Consider the following 24,415-nt stretch of genomic DNA (forward strand, 5'->3'; position numbering starts at 1 on the left):
GAGCACCTGTACCCCCAGAACACTGACCATTTCACACACTCTTGGTCTGACTATAAATGTAGTTGTTTTTTTTTTAGATAGAGCCTTGCTCTGTCACCAGGCTGGAGTGCAGTGGTGCAATCTCAGCTCACTGCAACCTCCACCTCCTGGTTCAAGTGATTCTCCTGCCTCAGCCTCCCGAGTAGCTGGGATTATAGGTGCCCACCACCACACCTGATGAATTTTTGTATTTTTAGTAGAGACAGGGTTTCACTATGTTGGCCAGGCTGGTCTCGAACTCCCAACCTCGTGATCTGCCTTGGCCTCCCAAAGTGCTAGGATTACAGGCGTGAGTCATCGCGTCTAGCCAAATGCAGTGACTTTGTTTTGGGGAGGTTGTGAGGGAGAGGCAGTTGCCTGCACCTCAGTCCATTTGGCTTGCACTCAGCTTTGAGAGGTACTCAGACGTGCTCTGGGCATCTGACCCTGAGCAAGTCTCGGAACACAGGCTCTGCCCCTCCTAGGTCCAGCATTGTCCAGAGGATCCTTGCTGGGCCAGGAAGTGGCCCAGATGCAGGTGATGCTCTGCCTCCCACTTACCCACGTTTGCTGGGACATGGTGGATGCTGCTGTGGATGCTGGTGACCCCGGAGTGCGCCTCCTGCATCACGCTGGTGTTAAGCGTGGCCACACCAAGTTTCTGGCCATTGATCACCCCCATCATGCTGCCCCGGCTCCCCTGGGGCTCCCCTATAAGGAGAGAAAAGAAAGCCAGTGCCACTGACTATCCACCCCAGGGACCCAGAGCACAAGCAGGTTCCGTTGTCATTCCCATTTCCTGGAGGAGTAAATGCGGGCTGGGAGAGTTCACGTCCACTTGTCCAAGGATACACAGCTAAGGGGTGATGGACTCAAAGCCTGGGGGATCTTGGCTCTAAAAGAGAAGGGAGGCTGCCAGGAGGAACCCTAGGCTGGGGGGCGGGGCTGGCTTCTAATTCTGGCTCCACCAATGCCTTCCTTGAAACCTGGCCACATCAGGCCCCCAAGCCTCACGTGAGTTGGCTCACCTGTTAAATAAAGAGGTGGGACCACAAACCCACAGAAGACCTGTGGGTATCTGGAATGCCAGGGTCCCACGATGGCACAGCTGGCATACTGCAGAAGCCAGGGCACTGAGCCAGAGCCGGGTGCCGTCACCTGAGCAGCCCCATTCCATCAGTGCTGCTGGCTCCTGCTGCTCTGCAGCTGGCCTCGATGAGTGGGCTGGCTTCCTAGTGGCCGCCCGCCAGGCCATCTGTGAGCAGATGCTCTTTAGCGCTAATCAAACAGATGGTCCAGGCAAGGGGGGATGCTTCCTCTGACTAATGGGCCAGCTGTCTTGTTGAGGCAGATGGCATTCCAGGGGATGAGAGACAGAAGTTACCTGCCTCTCCACTCACCAGCTCTCAGGGGAAATTAACAACCAATTGCCCATGTTCTGTCAAAAAATAACACAAAACACTCAACTGCTAGGATCCTAAATGGATGAATCAAGGGGCTGGCTAATTTTGGGTTCTAGGAAGCAGGGCCATTTCCTGCAGCCTGTAGTTGGGGTTTGATGAGATTTAAAGCTCATCTGGGATGTTTCCCATCAGTATCCAATGCTCTGGGGCCTCTGGGTGGGTTGGGGGGCGGTGCAGGGACAGGAGAAGGGGCCACGAACCTAACCCTGGCCTTTTAATAGTGGGGTGAGGAAGGAATCGGGAGCTGCAGATGAGAAGGCTGCAGTGTGACCTGGACAGCTTTGGCAGAGGACAGAAAAGGAACCCAGGGACGGCAAGCCACCGCCACGTCTCTCAGACATAGAGCGACGTAGCCGCCTCTTGTCCCCTACAAGGCCAGGACTGGGACCTGCCAGGCTGATGGGAAGAAAGAATGAGGCAGTCAGAAGGGAAAACAGGTTTACAATGAGAGGCTCCCAAACCCAGAACTCCCCTTACCCACCAGTGTCCCTTCAGAAAATCGTCCCATGGATATATTCAGGCCATACACAAAGACGCACACTACCACGGTGCGGTTTTGGGGAACAGAAACTAGAAAAACAAAGCACACAGCTTGTCTGACAAAGCCAAGAGAAATGAAGATGAAAAACGTTCCCATGGAAGGATACGAAGAGAAATGAAGATGAAAAACGTTTCCATGGAAGGATACGAAGACAATAAGAAAGTTGTGGGCTGATGGTAATCGCAATGGGATATCTTCCAAGACAGAGGAAGGAAAAGTGGCAGGTTACAGAGGTTGTAAATGTGACATTTATAAAAAGAAAAGTATACCTCTTCTATCCAGAGAAAAGAGTGCGGAAGAATATAGCTCCCCAAATAATTGCCTAAGTTGCTTTGGGTCACTGAATTACGGGAGAGAATTTGCCTTTTCTTTTTTTTTTTTTTTTTTTTTGAGACGGAGTTTCGCTCTTGTTGCCCAGGCTGGAGTGCAATGGCGCGATCTCGGCTCACCGCAACCTCTGCCTCCTGGGTTCAGGCAATTCTCCTGCCTCAGCCTCCCGAGTAACTGGGATTACAGACACATGCCACCATGCCCAGCTAATTTTTTGTATTTTTAGTAGAGACGGGGTTTCACCATGTTGAGCAGGATGGTCTCGATCTCTAGACCTCGTGATCCACCCGGCTCGGCCTCCCAAAGTGCTGGGATTACAGGCTTGAGCCACCGCGCCCGGCCTGCCTTTTCTTCATAGATCTCTATAGTATCTGGCCTTTCTACAACTGACATATATAAAGGAAGAATACTTGTTATTTTAAAAAAATGGAGGCTGGGTTATGGATGGAATTGTACTACCCCACCCCAAATTCAGACTTCAGTTGAAGTCCTAGCCCCCAGGACCTCGGGATGTGACCTTATTTGAAGACAGGGTCTTTATAGAGGAAGCCAGTTAGAATGAGGTCATTTGGGTGGGCCTAATCCAAAGTAATTTAGTGTCCTTATTATTATTTTTTTTTATAAAGACAGGGTTTCACCATGTTGGTCAGGCTGGTCTTGAACTCCCGACCTCAGGTGATCCGCCTGCCTTGGCCTCCAAAGTGCTTGGATTACAGGTGTGAGCCACCACGCCCGGCTGACTAATGTCCTGATAAACAGGGAGGCTTAGACACACAGGGAGACCGCCACGGGAAGATGAAGGTGGAGGTGGGGGTGATGTTTTGACAAGCCACAGAATGCCGAGGACCACCGCAAGATTCTGGGAGAGAGACCCGGACCAGATCCTCCCACAGTCCTCAGAAGGAGGTGGGGCTGCTGGCACTGTGATCCTGGATTTCAGCCTCCAGAACGGTGGGGCCGTCGGGGCTGTTTAAGCCTCCAGCTTGTGGTATTTTACCAGCAGCCCTAGAGAACGAATACAGAGGCCACGGGCCCAGCTCTGTGGTTTGGACTGGGGCTTGCCAACAGGAGAGGGTAAGAAGTGGGACCATGGCCTGAAATAGAGTGGGGTCTGCTTAGACCTGAGGCTATCTCCAAGGCCACATCTCCAGCTGGGGGGCAGAGAACTGCTGAACTTTCAGAGCTGTCTAGGTTGGTACTCTGCCCAGCCTGAGAGATAATGAGAGAAGGAGCAGGAGCAGGGACCAGAAAGGGTTCCACATTTGGTGGGCAGTGGGTTTCATGTGGATTTCCAGGGGGCCAAGTGTTAAGTCCGAATTCCAAATAGCTGAGAGGTGCTGCCTGGGAGGGCTCATTGGAGAAAGATTCTGCCAGCGTATGTGGTGATAGATTAGTGATGTCTGGCCGGGCGCGGTGGCTCAAGCCTGTAATCCCAGCACTTTGGGAGGCCGAGGCGGGTGGATCACAAGGTTGAGAGATTGAGACCAACCTGGTCAACATGGTGAAACCCCATCTCTACTAAAAATACAAAACATTAGCTGGGCATGGTGGCACGTGCCTGTAGTCCCAGTCACTCAGGAGGCTGAGACAGGAGAATTGCCTGAACCCAGGAGGCGGAGGTTGCGGTGAGCCGAGATCGCGCCATCGCACTCCAGCCTGGGTAAAAGAGCAAAACTCCGTCTCAAAAAAAAAAAAAAAAAAAAAAAAAAAAGATTAGTGATGTCTGCCAGGGACAGAGAGCGAGACACATGGCCACGCATAGGGAGTGTTCCCTCCAGAGGCACAGGCCACAGAAATAATATCTTATGACTTGCCTTTATGCAGGGCCGAATTCGTTTACTGTGGTTTCTCAGGATAGGCCTTTTCTTAATTTTAAAGTTTGGTCTGACCCAAGGGAGAAGGGAGGTGACTGAGATGGCAGGGGTCTGTCCCGCCAGGAAGCCATCTCTTTTCCCACCACCTGCCATGGCCACGCAATGCGTGAACTTGGAACACACGCTCACGCACAGACTTTTCACAGCAGCCCCCAAGGGCACCGGGGATGCCCTTGTCTTCCTCTGCTTGCTTCCTGGGGCTGTGCAGTGTCCAGACAGAGGACATGCATTTGTGCCAGTTAAGCAGGAACAGCCAGTGTTCCCTGTCCAAGATGAGCAGCAAACACTTAGCACCTCCAAGACTCTAAGTGGGCAGGGTAGGACTTCATTCTGGGCTTGTGATGAAGCCAAGGGAAGAGGTGCGGAGCTGGCAAGGCACGGGGCCAAGTCCCCCATAGGTACGCAATTCCCATCAGCAGGAGATCCTCCCTCTGTCCACAAAGGTCCAGACAGGGATGCCCCATACCTCTCACGACCAGGAAGGCCCGGGCTGTGGCAGAGCCCAGGAGGTTGTGAGCGACGCAGTCGTAGGCACCTGCGTCCCCAGCCTCCACGCTCTCCAGCCACAGGCTCCCATCAGGCAGGGTCCGGAGCCGCTGGCTGGCCTGCAAGGGGCGACCCGCCCACAGCCACTCGATGGTGGGTGCGGGCTCTCCAGTGGCCTGGCACCGCAGGGCCACATCATCCCCGGATCTCACTGTCACGTCCTGGGGCTCCACCTGGAACACTGGAGCACCTGTGGGAGGCCCAGGTGGCTTTTAGAAAGATTTAATTATTTTTGTGTATTCAAATAGAAAATGTTCATTTAGACGCACTGGGAAATCCAGAGAGGCAGAAAGGAGAAAGTAAGAACCACACAGGATCCTTCCACCCAGTCACCGTTCCTGAATAGTTCCCTCTAGATACCGTTTCTTCATGAAAATATCATATGGCCATATCTGCTTTTATTTTGTTTTATTTTATTTTTTGAGATCGAGTCTCACTCTGTCACCCAGGCTGGAGTGCAATGGCACCACCATCTCGGCTCACTGCAACCTCCACCTCCTGAGTTCAAGCGATTCTCCTGCCTCAGCCTCCTGAGTCGCTGGGATTACAGGCATGTGCCACCCCACCAAGCTAATTTTTGTATTTTTGGTAGAGATGGGGTTTTGCCATTATTGACCATGCTGGTCTTGTACTCCCAACCTCAGGTGATCCACCCTCCTTGGCCTCCCACAGTGCTGGGATTACAGTCGTCAGCCACCACATCCAGCCCTGGCTCTCTTTTTTAAGAATACTTGTAGCCAGGTGTGATGGCTCATGCCTGTAATCCCAGCACTTTGAGAGGCTGAGGTGGGTGAATTGCTTGAACCTAGAACTTTGAGAAGAGCCTGGCCAACCTGGCGAAACCCCATTTCTACTAAAAAAATACAAACATTAGTCAGGTGTGCTGGTGGTGTGCCTTTAATTCCAGCTACTTAAGAGGCTGACCCAGAATTGCTTGAACCTCAGAGGCAGGGGTTACAGTGAGCCAAGATTGTGCCACTGCACTCCAGCCTGGGTGACAGCGAGATTCCATTTCAAAAAACAAAAACAAAAACAAAAACCAAACCAAGAAACACAAAAACCCAAAAAAACAAAAAACAAAAAACAAAACACTGTGATAGCATGTAGGGCCACCGAGATAATCCGCTCACTTTAAGATCCTTAACTTAATGACATTTGCAAAGGTTCCTTTTCCAAGTAAGGAAACACTGACAGGCCCTAGGGACTGGGACCTGGACATGCCTTTGGGAGCTGTTCATCAGATCCCACCGCAGCCAGTGTGTCTTAAAGTAGAACGCATGTGTACCACGTGATCTAGCACTTCGGCTCCTGGACGAATACCCCAACACGAGTGTGCGTGCCTGTTCACCAACGGACATGTATAAGAAGGTTGCAGCAGCGCTGTTCTTAATTGCCCATAACTGGAAACTAACGTACAGTGGAATACATGAATAAACAGTGGTACATCCATGTATCGAAAAACATAGAGCAATCAGAACCAATAAAAGAATCTGGATGAATGCCATAAATAATCAATCATGTGCCGAAGAAATCCGTGCAGGAGCACGTGTGGGGTGATTCCATTTAAATGAAGGCCGAGGCCAGGCGCAGTGGCTCACGCCTGTACGCCCAACACTTTGGGAGGCTGAGGCGGGAGGCGGGTGGATCACCTTAAGAGCTCAAGGCCAGCCAGGCCAACATGATGAAACCCTGTCTCTACTAAAAATACAAAAATTAGCCAGGTGTGGTGGTGGATGTCTGTAATCCCAGCTACTCGAGAGGCTGAGGCAGGAGAATTGCTTGAATTCAGGAGGCGGAGGTTGCAGCGATCCAAGATCGCGCCACTGTACTCCAGCCTGGAAGACAGAGTGAGACTCCATCTGAAAAATAAAAATAAAAGGCCTGGCATAGTGGCTTATGCCTGTAATCCAAGCACTTTAGAGGCCAAGGTGGGCGGATCACCTGAGGTTGGGAGTTCAAGACCAGCCTGACCAACATGGTGAAACCCCGTCTTTAAAAAATAATAAAATAAAATAAAAAAATAAAAATAATAAAAAATAAATAAAGGTCAGTCAGAACAAGCAAGAATCAGTCATCAGCTGTGGCTGAAGGACGAGGTTGGCAAACAAGCAGAAAACTGGACACACGTGCCCAAAATAACTATTTCAGGGCTCTCAAAATTAACCAAAGGTGCACAACAAACTGAGAAGTATTTACATTTTGTAAGTGACTCTTTTTTAGTTTTTGAGACAGGAGCTCACTCTGTTGCTCAGGCTGGAATGTGATCTCAGCTCACTGCAGCCTTGACCTCCTGGCTCACATCATCCTCCCACCTCAGCCTCCCCAGTAGCTGGGACTAAAGGTGTGCGCCACCATGCCCGGCTAATTTATTTATTTTTTGTAGTTGTGGGGTTTCACTATCTTGCCCAGACTGGTCTCAAAATCCTGGACTCAATCAATCCTTCTACCTAGGCCTCCCAAAGTGATGAATTATAGCTGTGAGCCACTGTGCCAGGCCTTGAGAAGCGTTTATCCATAAAAAGCCCCTATGGTCAGGTGCAGTGGCTCACGCCTGTAATCCCAGCACTTTGAGGGGCTGAGGTGGGCAGATGGCCTAAGGTCAGGAGATTGAGACAGGCCTGGTCAACATGGTGAAACCTTGTCTCAACAAAAAATACAAAAATTAACTGGATGTAATCCCATCTAGTTGGGAGACTGAGGCAGGAGAATCTCTTGAACCTGGGAGGTAGAGGTTTCTGTGAGCTAAGATTGCACCACTGCACTCTAGCCTGGGTGACAGAGACTCTGTCTCCAAAAAGAAAAAAATCCTCTAGAACTTTGAATAAAAACCAGGGAAGCCTTTGGCCCTCCTGCCTAGAACTGAGCCATCCCAACCCTCCCGTGGCAGTCGCAGTGGTTTTCTTAAGGACAGCTGTGGAAACCAACAGCTTTTGCCACCCCCAGGGGCTGCCTTGATGTGCGGTAGAAGATGAAGCATGCCCTGAGAGACGTCATCGGGAAAAGGAGTGAAACTGGTAGGAAGCAAAAGAGAAGCGTCTGCTCTGCTGGCCTGTGGCATGGTCCTGGCCGAGGAGAGCAGGGGCCCAGCCAGCAATTTAACGAGGAGAACCTGGGGACGGAGGAGCCACGGACAGGCTGGATCGGCTCCCCACAACCCCTGGCCACCGTGGGAAATTTGCGCCTGCGCAGGGGAGACCTGCGGGGGACAAAAGACGGTAAACTGAGGCTGACTTGAAAACTGCCTGAACTTCAGATGACTCCACAGCCACGCTTTGCTGAGATTTTTCTGCTGTTGTTTTTTTCCCACTTGTTTCCAGCATGTGCACCATTGCTCACAGAAGCAGCCTGTCAGCCAGCCTGGCAACACAGCAAGACCTCATCTCTATAAAAAATCAAGTAGCCAGGCACGGTGGCATGCACCTATAGTCCCAGCTACTTGGGAGGCTAAGGGGTGGGGGGATTGCTTGAGCCCAGGAGGTCGAAGCTGCAGTGAACTGTGATGGTGCCACCGCACTCCAGTCTGGGTGACAGAGCAAGGCCCCATGTCAAAAAATAAAAAAATCCTTCTCAGATGACTCAAACCTCTGTGCATCTCAGTTGGTGTCTGCTGATTGTTGGCTCTCATTCAAGTTGAGATTTTTTTCTTGTTCCTGGTATAAGTGAGTTTCAGCATAAGACTTGGCTCTTAGTTAAATCTTCCATCTTGGCAGACCTGGAACACTGCCAGGGGAAGGAAGTGCCACTCACTTCTGACAGGTGAGAGTAGACGTCGGAGTCTCTGCGTGGCCTCCATGGACACCCCGGAATAGGGAGGGGTGCCTCATTATTGCTGGGTATGGGTGGGAGTTGGCGCTTCCCAACGGGCCTCTGCTGGCACCATCCTGGCTGGAGGGAGAGGGTCACTACTTGCCGCACCCCACCCGGCCTGTGCAGGGGAGAGGCTTCTCACTTAGTGAGTGACAATGTGACAGTTCAGTCTTGGTCAGGCACAGTGGCTCATGCCTGTAATCCCACCACTTTGGGAGGCTGAGGCAGGTGGATCACTTGCACCTAGGAGTTTGAGACCAGCTTAGGCAGCATAAGGAGACCCCACCTCTACAAAAAATCAATGCATACAAACAAAAATGAGCCGGGTGTGGCGGCATGTGCCTGTAGTCACAGCTACTTGGGAGGGTGAGGTGAGCCGATCGCCCAAGCCAAGGCTGCAGTGAGCCATGAGCACGTCACTGCACTCCAGCCTGGGCAGCAGAGTCAGACCCTGTCTCGAAAAAAAAGTCCTTACCGGATGACTTAACATCTGTGCCATTTCAGTTGGCGTCTGTTAATGGTCTGCTTTTGTTAAGATTTTCCTTGTTCCTGGTACGTGAGTTTCAGTATTGTAAGACTCAGGTTTTTATTTAAATTCGTTTTTTGGCAGAGATGGAACACTGCCAAGAAAAAGCAGCCACTCGCTTCCGCCAGGTCAGAGTGGAATCCAGGTTTCCTACAGACACCCCAGAACAGGGAATGGTCCCTCATTACTGCTGGGCATGGGTGGAGGCACGTCCACACTGGGCCTCTGGCTGGCACCCCGCTGGCTGCCCACATGGCCTGATGGGGGAGGAGCTTCCCATTCAACAGGTGACAGGGACAGCAGGTACCTCTGGACAGTGGGTAAGGGTGGGAATGCAGGCTCCCACTTGATTTGATGATGGGGCTGGGGTGTTTTTCATGGTGTTTGGCTAGAGAATTATTATTTTTTTTTTGAGACAGTTTCTCACTGTCACCCAGGCTGGAGTGCAGTGGCATAACCTCAACTCACTGCAACCTCTGTCTCTTGGGCTTAAGCAATCCTCCTGCCTCAGCCTCCCAAGTAGCTGGGACTATAGTGTGCACCACCGTGCCTGGATTGATTTTTTTTTTTTCTTGTATTTTCAGTACAGATGGGGTTTCACTATACAGCCCAGGCTGGTCTCAAACTCCTGAGCTCAAGCCATCTGCCTGCCTCGGCCTCCCAAGGTGCTGGGATTACAGACATGAGTCACCACACCTGGCCAGATATTGCTATTTACAAGTTTTCTTTCTTACTAGGCTGTCCCTTTCCTAGTCCATCGCAAGAGAGGACAGGCTCTTGTTGAGGCGCGCGCGCGCGTGTGTGTGTGTGTGTGTGTGTGTGTGTGTGTCTGAGCCCACTGGTGGTTCCAGCTTCCTGGCTTCTCAAGTGCCCATAGAAGGGACAAAAAAGGAACAGCAGGGTATTCACCACCACACTGCTCCTCAGGTCCCAAGATCGGTAGCTGATCCTCCTCCTTTTCTCTACTTTTCAGAGGCTCTCTCTGCTTCTATATAACGTCCACGGTTTTCAGCTGTGCTTAGCAGGAGAAGTAGCAAGAGCATCTATGCTACCTCGTCTGGAACCACGAACCTGTTCCCATTCGTGACAAAAACTCTCAACAAACGAGGTACAAAAGGGGACATTTTTCAGCCTGAGAAAGGGCGTCCACAAAAACTCACAGCGAACATCACACTTCGTGGTGAAAGACTGACTGCTTTCCACCTAAACCAAGGAACCAGGCAAGGATGGCCGCTGTCACTGCCTCAGCTGAGTACCAGAGGCTCCAACCAAGACAATAAGGCAAGACAAAGAACTGTAAGGTACAGAGATGTGAAAGAAAGACGTCAAACTGTCCCTATTCATAGATGAGATGACATCAAACTCAACTGTATCTCTACATATCAGCAATTAAAAAACCAAAAATCAAAGAAAACAGTTCCACCCAAAACAGCATCAACAATAAAAATGCTTAAAATCAACTTAACAAAAATATAAGACCAGTACACTTAAAACTACAAATCACTGGAAGAAATTAAAGATCAACATAATGGTACTGGAACAATTGGCTATCCACAAGCAAAAAAGGAACGTTAGACCCTCACCTCACACAGAAATTAACTCAAAACGGATCACAGACCTATATGTGAGAACTAAAACTACAAACGTTATATAAGAAAATGCGGGGCGCAGTGGCTCACGCCCGTAATCCCAGCACTTTAGGAGGCCGAGGCGGGTGGGTAGCTTGAGGCCAGGCATTGAGACCAGCCCGGGCTACACGATGAAACCCTGTCTCTACTAAGATTACAAAAATTAGCCGGATGTGGTGGGGCCTGCCTCTAGTCCCAGCTACTTGGGAGGTTGAGGCACAAGGATTGCTTGAACCTGGGAAGTGGAGGTTGCAGTGAGCCAAGCTCTCACCACTGCACTCCAGCCTGGGCACCAGAGTGAGACTCTGTCTCAAAAAAAAAGAAAAGAAAAGAAGGAGAAAATATGACCTTAGGTTAGGCAAAGATTTTTAAAGATATAACACCAAACCCATTCAAAAAATACAAAATAGATAAATTTGGACTTCATCAAATTTTAACACTTTTGCTCTTCAAAGGCAACATTAAGAAAACTCAAAGACAAGCCACAGACTGGGAAAAATACTTGCAAATCATGTGTCTGATAAAGGACTGATATCCATGCTACTTAAAGAACTCCAGGAACTCACCAGAGTAAGATAAACAACTCTATTTAAAATGAACACAAGTTAATCCCAGCACTTTGGGGCAGGTGGATCACCTAAGGTCAGGAGGTCAAGAACAGCCTGGCCAATCATGGTAAAAGCTGTTTCTACTAAAAATACAAAAATTAGCCGGGCGAGGTGGCTCATGCCTGTAATCCCAGCACTTTGGGAGGCCGAGGCGGGTGGATCACTAGGTCAAGAGATCGAGACCATCCTGGTCAACATGGTGAAACCCCGTCTCTACTAAAAATACAAAAAATTAGCTGGGCATGGTGGCACGTGCCTGTAGTCCCAGCTACTCGGGAGGCTGAGGCAGAAGAATTACTTGAACCCAGGAGGCGGAGGTTACAGTGAGCCCAGATCGCACCATTGCACTCCAGCCTGGGTAACGAGGGCGAAACTCTGTCTCAAAACAAACAAACAAACAAACAAAAACAAAAAACAAAAACTATCCGGGCGTGGTGGCCAGCATCTGTAATCCCAGCTACTTGGGAGGCTGAGATGGGAGGATCACTTGAACCTGGGAGGCAGAGGTTACAGTGAGCTGAGATGGTACCACTGCTCTCCAGCCTGAGCAACAGAACCAGATCCTGTCTCAAAAAAATTAATAATAATAATTACAGTAAAAATACATTACATAAAATTTATCATTGAAGCATTTATAAGTGTACAGTCTCATAATGTTGAGTATTTTACATTGTACAATCTCCAGAATTTTTTCATCTTGCAAAACCGAAACTCTGGACTCACTAAACAATAACTCCCCCTTTCCCCCTCCCCGAAGCCCCTCCATGCTTCTGACCACTCCAGGGCGCTCATAAACAGAATCATACAGTGTTTATCTTTTTGTGACTTTTCCCACTTCACATAATGACCTCAATGTTCATGTTGTAGCCTGTGTCAGAATTTCATTCTCTTTTTCTTTTTTTTTTTTTTTTTGAGACTGAGTCTTGCCTGTCACCCAGGCTGGAGTATGGTGGCACGATCTCGGCTCACTGCAAACGTCACCTCCCGGATTCAAGTGATTTCCTGCCTCAGCTTCCTGAATAACTGGGATTACAAATAGCGCCTGGTAAACTACCATTTCAAGTGACTTCCTGCCTCAGCTTCCTGAATAACTGGGATTACAGGCGCCCGCCACCATATCCGGCTAATTTTTGTATTTTTAGCAGAGGCAGGATTTCACCATTTTGGCCAGGCTGTTCTCAGACTCCATACATCAGGTGATCCACCCACCTTGGCCTCCCAAAGTGCTGGCATTACAGGCGTGAGTTACTGCACCTGGCCCTAGAATTTCCTTCCTTTTTAAGTAATATTGCATTGTATAAATGGGTGGATTTTATGGTATGCGAATTATAACTCAATAAAGTTTTTAAAAAAACACGACAGGCAGAATCCAGGACGGGGCCTACCAGGACAGGGGCTGAACGGAGTGGGCGTGCGGCGGCTGGGAACTGGGTCCGCCCTGTTTTTTTGATCTGGCTGCTGGTAACTGGGTGGGTTCACATTTTCACTGTATAAGAATTCGGGGACTCAGTCTTCTCCACAGGTGTTCATCTTCAGAAAAACACTTTCTGCAGAATCCCTATTGAGACAACCTCACAGTGTTCTTCTGAGGCTCAAATAGCACCTAGTAAACTACAGGCTGCTTGGCACAGGTAAGCGCTGTCGGGGATCTGGACGGCTGGTCCTAGCTCCCCCTAGGCCCAGGTTGTGAGGTTTTCTTTTTTTCTTTTTTGAGACAGAGTTTCGCTCTTGTTACCCAGGCTGGAGTGCAATGGCGCGATCTCGGCTCACCGCAACTTCCGCCTCCTGGGTTCAGGCAATTCTCCTGCCTCAGCCTCCTGAGTAGCTGGGATTATAGGCAGGAGCCACCATGCCCAGCTAATTTTTTGTATTTTTAGTAGAGACGGGGTTTCACTATGTTGACCGGGATGGTCTCGATCTCTTGACCTCGTGATCCACCCGCCTCGGCCTCCCAAAGTGCTGGGATTACAGGCTTGCGCCACCGCGCCCGGCGGTTGTGAGGTTTTCTTTAGCTCAACCCTGTGAGGTTTTCTTTAGCTCAACCCTGAGTCTCACTCACCCCACACTTGGGAAACATTTGACATGATTCAATTTGTGTTCCAAATAAGCATTAACGAAAGAACTCCAAATCCTGGTCCCGCTGCCTGCCCTCTCGGCTACACACGGCAGCACTGTCCCTGAGCACACTCCCCACGTCCCCGCTCTGCTGAGGCTGAGACTCACTCTGCAGGGCGAGGATCACCACCTTCTTCGCCACGCCCATCTCATTCTCTGCCAGGCACTGGTACTGTCCCGCGTCGTCCCTCTGTAAGTGGGCACAGGAGGGGGGTCATGGTGCTCAGAGAAGAGGAAGAGCGTCTCAGACACTTGGGTAGGGGACCAAGGCCAGCCAGGGACACCTGAACCCCCCCCCCCCCACCGCCCCGAGCATCAGAAGGTCCTCTGTGGCCACTTGTGAACAGACATGCAAAGAGGATCCAGCCCCTTTTCACGCCCGAAACTGGGGGTGGTGAAAAAGGTCCTTGTTGCCCTAGGTGGAATGTCCTGCTGGAAAAGCACGGTTTAGATCCACCTCTTCCAAACCGTGTCCACTGAAATCTTTCTGTCCCATGGCACACGACTTGAGCTTCCTTGGGAAAAAGGATTCCATGGTCAGTAAGTTTGGGAGACCCTGAGTTAGACAACACGTTACGGTGCTTTGGCAATCAATAACTACAGGAAAACAAGAACACTGGCCGCCTCTGTTGTACAAACAGGACTAAAGTCTGAACTGCAGGACTTCTCAGGGCATTTACTGTGCCAGTGTGCAAAGTGAGTCTTCCGGAAGGGAGACAGTTGGCAGCGTTTCCCTAACAGGTGGTCAATGGACTTGGGGCAGAATTCAGTAGCGCGCCGGCTCACATCACTTCTGAGTGGCAGCACCACCAGGAGATGGGGCTGGGGCAGCCTGAGGCCACTGTCCGCTCCCAGAAGATGGTATCTGGGGGGGGGGTCACACCCAAGGGACTGCGGGGAACAGCATGGCACAAAGTTAAGAGTGTAGGTTTGGAGGTCAGACCGACATGGGACTGAATCCCAGCCCCATTGCTTACTGCCCTGAACCCATTACTTACATTTTCATGCTTCTGGAGCCTCAGTTTTCCCTTCGGTAAAATGGGAGTGATAGCTGCTAGAATCTTATAAGCATTAAACAGAATAATGCTTGCTAAGTGTGAGGCCCTATGCCTGGCCCACAGTTAGTACTTGGGTAACAGGAGCCATAATTACCACTGCTCTTACTGCTACTCTGATGACTAGTCCTATTACTATTACTACACAGAGAAAGGCTCCCAAATGGGTGAGATCAAGGCCCCTAAGATGAACTTGAGTCAGACTGACTTGGGGATTTCCTCACAATCATCAGAACTTGAGACACAAAATGGAAGTTGAGGGGGGCTGCCCCAGGACCCAAGGCTTTGGAAACAGCATGGAGCCAGAGGCAGGAGACCTGGGGGTGAGGGGCCCTGGCTCCTGCAGTTATTGGTTGTGGGCCTCTCTGAACTTCAGTGTCTTCATCTGCGCCAGGCACAGTGGCTCACACCTGTAAACCCAGCACTTTGGGAGGCTGAAGCAGGCGGATTACAAGGTCAAGAGATCGAGATCATCCTGGCCAACATGGTGAAATCCCATCTCTACTAAAAGCACAAAATTAGCTGGCTGTGGTGGCCAACAGCCGTAGTCCCAGCTACTCGGGAGGCTGAGGCAGGAGAATCGCTTGAACCCAGGAGGTGGAGGTTGCAGTGAGCCAAGATTGCACCACTGTACTCCAGCCTGGCAACAGAGCGAGGCTCTGTCTCAAAAAAAACCCCAAAAACAAAAAAAGCAGTATCTTTGTCCATAAATAGACAGCACTAGTACCCGCCTACCCTGCCCTCTGAGGTTAATAATATTTTGGGGGCCTTACCCACAGATCACTCTTAAACAGTGGGTATGAGTCACCTCACTGATTTCTCATTACAGTCCTATGAGGGAGAAAGAATTTGCTCCATTGAATGGGTGGTTGATAGAGGCACAGAAAAGCCCAGTGGCTGGAGGTTACTATTGGTGGTAGTGAGAGGGACGTCTGGGGAATAGGCAGGAAGGTGCTCTGTAGACTGCAGAAGCAGGGGTTGGAGGCAACATGAGAACCCTCCTGAGCAATCAGAGAAAGTGTCGAGTTGTTCTTGGTGGCCCCACCCAAGGTGCCAGGCCCCGCCTTGCCTCAGTCCTGTGGATGGTCAGTGAGCCATTCTGTAGCTGGTGTCGGAGATGGCTGTCTTGCAGTGGAAGGCCATCTTTGATCCAGTGGATATCCGGTGCTGGGTCTCCACGCACCACACAGTCTAGCTGGATACTGCCCCCGACAGATTCCACCAGGTAGGAGAAAGCCTCTCCTTGTAGGACAGGAGCCTCTGTATGGGGTGACATTGAGCGAGTTGGCAGAAAAGAGGTTCCCTGCAGCCTCAGCCTCCCATAAACCCATCTCTAAAGATCTGCCCAACCTCTGCCTCCAGGGGCCTCCAGAGGCTCCTGCTAACCCAGCGTGGTTGTGTGTAGTCAGTGCATCATGGATAGCAAACAGTGTCCATGTCATGGGCCAAGTCACAAAGACTCGGAGTAGTTTCCAGGAGCTGTGCTGAGAAACATCTGAAGCTGAATGAGAAGAGTGCTGTGATCGATTAGTGATGCCTGTGACGGGCACAGGCAGGAACACAGTGTTACCTGGGTCATCTAGTCTCTCTCACAGACAGTGATTGATTAGCGATGGCTGCGACAGGCACAGGCAGGAACACAGTGTTATGTGTGACATCTACTCTTTCTCACAGATGGATTACACTAGCAGCAGAGTGCCTGCCAGGTACTTTGGAAATCAATAACTATTAAAAAAAAACAAGAACCCTAGACACCTCTGCTGTTACGAAGCAACACTATGAGATTCACGCTAATCTCAAAACACTGTTGGATGCTCTGGGCTGGCTTATATCCTTCCTGGTTTTCTGAGGTTGGATCTACCAGAAGCTGCAGTTCTCTTTTGGTGCCTGAGGCTGCTCATTCCCTCCATCCGGCCCCACCCATCCTGAAGTTGAGCAAACTAAGTCATGGTGTCACTGAGAGCTCCTGTGCTACTCCTGGTGGATGGGTAGGTCATAGGGGACAACTGGCTAGCTGGTGAGCTTCAGGCGTTTTTCTGCCAGGGCGCCCTGGCCCTCATGCTCTCCTCCTACACTGGTACCATCCAGCTGCAGGGAGTGCTATAGGGCAATTGGTCAGAGTCTAATTCTACCCGCAGCCGGGGTCGTCTCGGGAGGGTCAAAAATACCGATGCCCAGGCCTCACCCCAGAGATGCTGGTTTACAGAGTTGGAGGTAGAACCTGGGCTTCGGGATATTATAAAGTCCCCCAGGGCATTCTAATGTGCAGCCAGGGTAGGGAGCCACTAGTTCAGAGGACAGGAGGGCGGGTTCTTAGGAAACCCACAGGTTGGGTCCCAATAGACTGGAGGTCTTGAGAGACAAGCCATCTGGGGAACGTGTCCTACCCTTTACGTGGACGAAGCTGACCGCCTGCACGCGACCCACTCGGTTCTCCGCCCAGCAGACGTAGGTCCCACTGTCTTCTCTGGAGACAGCCGCCCGCTGCAGCGTGCTGCCCCCATCCTGCTCGGACACTCCTTCTGTGGTGGAGAAAGAAGCTTCAGGGGACTCTGAGTTGGGTGCAGGGAACTCCTGCCTGAAACGCTTCCCTGGAGCCTGGGTACCTGCAGGAACTTAATAAAGATGCAGAAACAGATGGGAGTCCCGGGTGAAGGCTGACCGAGTCAGACCCGTTCCTGGGAGGCACAGGCTGCACTGGAGGCTGCGGTTAACGAGCCTGCCTTCTGCTGTGTGTTCGATAAACGGTCAAGGGCAGGTCTTTGGGGAACTCAGTACAGGGCACTCACTGATGCACCGCTATTAGTTCTAGAGAGGGTTCTTTTTTTTTTTTTTTTTTTTTTTTTTGAGACAGAGTTTCGCTCTTGTTACCCAGGCTGGAGTAAAGTGCAATGGTGTGATTTCGGCTCACCGCAACCTCCGCCTCCCCCGTTCAATCAATTCTCTTGCCTCAGCCTCTCGAGTAGCTGGGACTACAGGTACATGCCGCCGTGCCCAGCTAATTTTGTGTTTTTAGTAGAGATGGGGTTTCACCCTCTTGGCCAGGCTGGTCTTGAACTCCCAACCTCAGGTGATCCACTCGCCTCGGCCTCCCAAAGTGCTGGGATTACAGGCATGAGCCACCGTGCCCAGCCAAGAGAAGGACTCTAATAATGGACTTTTCCTTTGCGGTTAGCCATTGCCTCTAGGAGAGGAATAAGGGCCAACATCACCATCAGCGGGGCATCTACTCGGGGCCAGGTCTGTGCCTAGGCGGCTTCTCCGTCGCCATTCTGACCTCAGGACCCCTGGTTGTGACCATTTGACAAAGAGCTGAGCTCAGAGAGGCTGAACTATCATACTTGCCCAAGGTCCCTGCCCAGGAAGTGGTGGGGCCCAGCAAAGCCTTCACCACAGGTGTGCACAGGCATTCCACACCTGGGGACGCAGAGCTAGGAGCGTGTGATATCATATTCTAACGTAGGAAAGTCTCATTTTGCAGTGGAGGGGACTTAGCAATTTATCAATTCAGCAGGCATTCAGTGAGTACCCACCAGGTACTCCACAGGCCCCGCACCTCCCTAGACATCACCTGGGTTTCAGGTAGGAGGACAGAGCCTCCCCACCCCCACCCTGCCAGCAAAAGGGGTTTGCTGAGGGTGCCACCATGGGAGCAGAAGCTCTGGGTTGGAACATAGGCCTCCCCCTCCCGGCCCTGAGGTCTCTGGGTTGAGTCTTCTCGGGTGGCCTCTTACCAGCTCTGCTATATGGCTTGTCACATATGGCCACAGCTGGGTTTGCCTTGTCCCTCTACACAGGGCCACGTTGGAAGACCCGGAACCAGTAGGGCTGGTTCACAACCTCGTCCTGTCCACTAGGCTGGGGCTCCCCACCTGCCCTCCCTTCTTGACCTCCCGGGGTCCTGACTCTCTGTCCCACCCACGCCCAGCAGACCCAGACCTGTGACTGGCCGGTCGTTGATGGTCCAGCCAATGCGAGGGGTGGGGCTGCCTCGGGCTGCACATCGGAGCCACAGCCTGTCCCCGAGTCGCAGGCTGCGGTCCCCAGGCAGGGTGGTGAACACAGGCAGTGCCAGAACGGTGAGGTGCACGCGGCGGCGGGCCCGGCCTACAGCGTTCTCTGCAGTACAGATGTAGGTGCCTGCGTCCTGGCCCTGTGAGCAAGAGAAAGGGGTTGGCTGGAGAACTGTCCCCAACCTCGGCCTGGGTTGGGATGCCCCTGGGACCCACTTCTTTGAAGGTTCTCATGGAGTATCCAGCCCAGAGAGGTAAAGTGACTTGCCCAAGGTCACACAGCTAGCAAACGGGTCAGCAACACCACCACGCCCCTGCCCCGTCCCGCAGTGTTCACAGGCTCTGCTCCTTCATAACCCCAGCCCTGACTGCCTGAGCGCCAACAGTTACTGTTTACCGAGCACCTACTGCGTGCCGCCCCGTGCTTAGAACTTGACCTGCACAGCAGGGCTCGCTTTTGGTGCCTGACAGAGCGCCCAGCAGGGGCCCTGAGAGGAGGAGTTTCGTGGTGCATTCAAGCAGGGCCGGGGCGCTCACCACTGCGCTGCCAGGCTCCCTGGATGGCCATGCCCAATGCCCCTCACCCTTCTAAGTGTGTCCACTGAACCCATCTGGAGAGCGTCTCATCACAGAACTGCAGAATCTGCTGAGTGCTGAGGGGAAGGGGGTCAGGGGTCCCACCCACAGCCCTGGCTCAACACTCCCCAAAGCCCAGAGGACGGTCAATGCCAATGCATGGCTGAGAAGAAACGGGGAGACTTTTGGGACACAAAGTCATCGCCGTATCCCGAGCCCCAGTCCGGGTCCCCCCTTCCCCAGGTTCCCCAGGAACTGGCTGCCGGGGTCCAGGTTCACATTTGGGTTCTGCCTCTTGGCAATGGTGGACAACTAGGGACACTCTGAGCCTAAGTGCCGGCCGTCTGTACCCAGGAGGGTAACGCCGATTTCCCCAGGCTCCGGGGGTTAAAGGCTGCACAGAGCTTGGCGCAGAGCCAGACAAACGGGGCCTCAGCCACTCCTCCCTGCTGCGCGCTCGGGACAGTGCCTCACCTGCAGGTCCTTCACCAGCAGTTCTCCAGAAGGCTGGACGGTGAACTTCCCCTCAGCGCCCCACACGGGCTGGCCGTCTTTGTCCCATGTGATGTTGGGCTCGGGACTGCCCCTGGCCTTGCAAGGCAAGAAGGCGTGGGAGCCTTTGGTGGCGGACAGGTCTGGGAGGCCATTCTCGATTATGGGTGGGACTGTGGGCAGAGGGAGGCCCATTTGGAACCAGGGCTGGGGGAGACAGACGGCTGACCCCAGCGAAGGGCCCTTGGCCTTTGGCCCAGCCCTTCAGCCTTCCCTGGCCATCAGCTGCCCCCTCCAACTCCCTAGTCATAGGCCATTGCTCGTGGTCAGGATGATCTGGGAAATCCCTTAGTTTGGTGAAGCTGTGACAGTGACTGCATTGCACCTTGCATATGCATACACACACACATGCACACGCACGCACACACACACACACACACACAGATGACTAAAAGCTGCAGGACAGAGGCCTTGGGCAGGGTCCACTTGGGCACAGACTCCTCATACCAGGCCACCCCCAGGACCAAAAGCAGAGGAGCTGTGCTGGGCAGCGTGAGCATCACTGGCTTGGTGTCTGGCTGGTGTGGTAACCAGCAATGTCCCAGGTCCGAGGGGAGAGGAGCACGCTGGACAGTGAGGTGCAGAGGAAGCCTGGAGCCAGCAGCCCCTGAGTTCACAGCCAGAGTCCGACCCTAGCCCTACACAGCCGTGGGCAGGGACACCCACGGAGACACCACAGAGCAGGCCACTGGGGCCAGGCACGACCAACCCGTACTGAACACTCCAGCAGACTTTGCAGAGTTTTGGCCAGCGATGCCACCTTACCTTTGAAGCCCATGACCAGTCAAACTAAGGGAAGGGCGCATGTAATTGTGTGTGTGGTTTGTGTGCCAGGGTAGGGCCAGAGAGGCTACAGTTACTGGAAACCAGAAGGAACGAGAGCTGCTAGACTCGTGTTCCAGGAGGGCTGGAGAGGAGGCAGAGGGGATGGGAGTTCGTGTCTGAATCCAGAACTCGGGCATCCAATGAGAGGTGTTTTTCCCTTAATTCCTTCTGGAACTGTAAGCAGTGTGCCCTGCCAGGCAGGGAAGGGAGAAGCTTGCAGGAGCCTCAAGCCCCGCAGTTGCCAGGGCCCAGCTCGGCCCCAGCCTCACACCCACCTTGCACCACCAGCCGCGTTTTCCCCACGGCGCTGCCTGCACTGTTCTTGGCGATGCAAAGGTAGTTTCCAGCATCCTCTGGGCTGGCGTGGGTAATCCGCAGCTGTCCGCCAGGTAGGATCTGGGTACTCACTCCTGAATGAGGAAGAAGAAAGTTGGGGGGCGGGGAGCTGGGGTGGGGGACCCGCAATGTGGGTAGGTTGGGCTATTCTGTCTCACAGGCGGCAAATGACTTGCTGGGGTCACAGAGTGGCCAAGGGACAGAAAGAGCCAAGAAGCCTGACCCCCAGCCCAGCCCAGCTGCCTCCTTCCGACCTCCCAACTTGGCCACCGAGTGCTCAGATGGCATCTCAGGCCATGGTGACAGGAGAAGTGTTGGGGAGGGGGTGGCCAGAGCAAGGGTGGAGGTGTGTCTAGGCAGGCCAGGGGCTTTCTGGGACCTCTCAGCAGCTCTGCGGGGTCTCCCAGGACAGGAAGCAGGGCCCCCCAGCCCCACACTTCTCTTCCCTTCCCAGGCTGGCTGCCAGGGGCCCTCACCCGCAGGGACGTTGAGCCCTTCCCTCTGCCAGGTGATGGTTGGCCGGGGGATGCCCAAGGCCTCGCAGGAAAGCAGCACCCCGTCTTCTGCCACAGCCCGAACCACGCTAGGCAGCGGCTTCACCACTGGGGAGGCTGCAAAGAACAGGGGTGCAGAGGGCGCTGAAAATGTCCTTAACACACAGCTCCTCCAACCAAGGGGCCTTGGAGCACCAGAGAGTGAGGCCTCTCGGAGAACGGGGGTTCTAGAAACATCGGCCGCAGCAACAAGGATGCCATGGCTGATCCTTTTCCTCCCAAAGAATCCCATGAGAGGCAGGTCTGCGCCTCTGAGACCCAGGACCTCACCGCCAGCCTGAGCCCCGCCTGCCTCTAGCTCTCCACCTGCTCCCAAGGAACTCTGGGGTCTGGGCCATGGACCCTTACCTTGCACGGTGAGGACGACGTTCTTGTGGGCTACGCCGGCAGAGCTGCGGGCTGAGCAGGTGTAGCGGCCTGCGTGGATGGGGAGGGCCTGTCCGATCTCCAGGGCGCCTGCAGGTGGCATCAGGGTGAGGGGATCAGGACAGAGGTCCCGAGGGATGGAGGTGGCAGGTGTCTGGTTACTCCACCTGCCTCCTCTGGCTGTTTATAAACAGCCCAGGGCATGAGACTGCACGGGAACCGGGAGTCTAGGTTTGCCTCTGTGCCCTGCCCAAGGGAGAGGCATGGGCAAGTGCCTTCCACTCTCCGGACCTCAGTTTTCCCATGTGTGCAATGAAGAATCAGACAAGATGGCCTCTAGACACTTTTGGCTATGAAGCTCCAGGATCTTCGACTTCCCTGCCTGTAATTCCCTGCTCACAGATCCACACCCTGCTGTTCTCACCTTGCTCTGCTAAAAACTCACCTCCTCTAGGAAGCCTCCCAGGATTACTGCGTCCTCTGTCCTCCCTTTACCCTCCTGGCCTTAGCCCTGGTTACTCGGTGAACACCATTTTAACCTTCCCAGACTGCAGGCTGCACCTTGGCAGCCAAGTGACAAGGGTTCTAAATTGTCCTCTGTGGACCCCTGGGGGCCTGCTGGGTGGGTGAAGGGAGCAAGGCCCACTGCACCCTGGCCACCCACAGCCCCTGCCCCTGCCTCAGCCCCAGATGGAACCAGAACCGTGCTTTGTTTTACTGGTTGGACCTTGCTGTTCCCACGTACCGCACTTATCAGAAGGCAGCTTCTGTTTTGTATTCTGTTTTGAGACAGAGTCTCACTCTGTTGCCCAGGCTGGAGTACAGTGGTGCGATCATAGCGCACTGGATCCTTGAACTCCTATGCTCAAGCGATCCTCCTACCCCAGTTTGCCAAGTAGCTGGGGCCACAGGCATGCACCACCAAAGCCAGCTAATTTTTAAAAATTTGTTTGTAGAGATGGGGTCTTGCTGTGTTGCCCCAGCTGGTCCCAAACTCCTGGCTTCAAACAATCCTCCTGCCTTAGGCTCCCAAAGTGCTGGAATTACAGGTGTGAGCCCCTATGCATGGCCCAGAAGGAAGTTCTGTTGCTTCGGAACAGTTTGAAAATCATAGATCTGGCCAGTGGTTCCTAGACTTTAGGATTTCACTAACCAAATAACAAACAAATTTGGAGATTCTCCATAAAGCTTCCAACTTGTTATTTTGACAAGCAAAGACATTTTAAAAATCACGGTGGCTGTAACTCCAGCACTTTGGGAGGCTGAGGAGGGCAGATCACCTGAGGTCAGGAGTTCAAGACCAGCCTGACCAACACAGTGAAACCCTGTCTCTACAAAAATACAAAAAATCAGCCAGGCATGATGGTGGGTGCCTATAATCTCAGCTACTCGGGAGGCTGAGGCAGGAGAATCCCTTGAACCTGAGAGGTGGAGACTGCAGTGAGTAGAGATTGTGCTTTGTACTCCAGCCTGGGTAACAGAGCAAGACTCCATCTTTTTTAAAAAAACAAAAAAACAAAAAAACAACTATGTACTATTATCTGAATCTCATCATGAAAAGGAAGTTTCAACACCAAAAGATAATTTCAGAATAAAGGACGATTCTTCTGAAGGGATAAAACCAGGCTTACAAAGGCTCCAAAGGCTCCCAGGGAGCAGCTATTTTTCTTATTTTGCCATGATACAACACTTGTATGCCAGAGGGCCTCAGGAACTGCAGAGCATGGAGGAGGATATGGAGCTCAGAGAGGGTGAGAGGGTCCTCCTAGGTCACACAGCCAGGAGAGGCAGAGCCAGGCCAGACTGTCCTGTCTTGTTCCATCATGTGACCTTCTTTCACCCCCTCCACCTGCTGTCCCAGTCTCCCCACGGCTGCCTCTCTCTGTGGTCACCCTTATTTACCCGACGGCGAGACACGATAGCTGCTCCCCCGAGCTCCTAGCTGGGCTCCTGCCTTGCTCCAGGACACGGTCGGGGTTGGTATGCCCATGCTGTGACATGTGAGGACCACAGGCGCCATCATAGTCACAGTGAAGTCTGTCTGGTCATCGGCAATGGTGGGAGGCACTGAAAGCCAAGACAAGGCTTGAGGCCCTACCGGCAGGCACGGGGGACTCACGGCTGTGGGGCCGGGGCAAAGCTAGTACACGAGGTAACGTTAGTGACAAAGGGACTGGGAGGGAGGTGGGGCAACAGAGGGAGAAGTCACATTTGCCCACTCAGCAAATCCTTCTGGGCACAGGGCTACAGCTTTCTTTCCTTAAAAAAAAAAAAAAAAAAAAAAAATGTGTACTTTTTCAGAGATGGGGTCTCACTATGTTGCCCCAGCTGGAATGCAGGGGCTATTCACAGGTGTGATCCTACTGCTGATCAGCACCAGAGTCTTGACCTGCTCTGTTCTAACCTGGGCAGCTTCACCCCTCCTTAGACAACCTGGTGGTCCCTGCTCCCAGGAGGTCACCATATTGATGCTGAACTTAGTGTGAACACCCACTCAGCATAGTGCACTACAGCCCGGGACTCCTGGGCTCCAGTGACCCTCCCGCCCCAGCCTTCCGAGTAGCTGGGACTACAGGCAGATGCCACTGCACCCGGGGGATACAGCTTTCTATGGAGACCCTGGCCTAGTCACTTCGCAGGGGTTTACTCGTGGGTTTCCCACTTGGAGTGAGAGAGGCCAGA

General features: G+C 52.6%; 1 protein-coding gene across 1 annotated transcript in view; it reads right to left on the bottom strand.

Moving 5' to 3' along the window:
- Window positions 1-24,415, bottom strand: part of HMCN2 (hemicentin 2) — a 173,047-nt gene that overhangs the window by 10,833 nt on the left and 137,799 nt on the right. The window contains 11 exon segments of the mRNA XM_039461479.2: window positions 580-729; window positions 4,693-4,962; window positions 13,565-13,646; window positions 15,581-15,771; window positions 16,899-17,033; window positions 18,451-18,664; window positions 19,575-19,765; window positions 20,753-20,887; window positions 21,290-21,424; window positions 21,716-21,823; window positions 23,636-23,800. Of these exon segments, the coding sequence (XP_039317413.2) occupies window positions 580-729; window positions 4,693-4,962; window positions 13,565-13,646; window positions 15,581-15,771; window positions 16,899-17,033; window positions 18,451-18,664; window positions 19,575-19,765; window positions 20,753-20,887; window positions 21,290-21,424; window positions 21,716-21,823; window positions 23,636-23,800 (1,776 nt within the window).

Source organism: Saimiri boliviensis, chromosome 2 (assembly GCF_048565385.1).
Source record: "Saimiri boliviensis isolate mSaiBol1 chromosome 2, mSaiBol1.pri, whole genome shotgun sequence".
NCBI lineage: Eukaryota > Metazoa > Chordata > Mammalia > Primates > Cebidae > Saimiri > Saimiri boliviensis.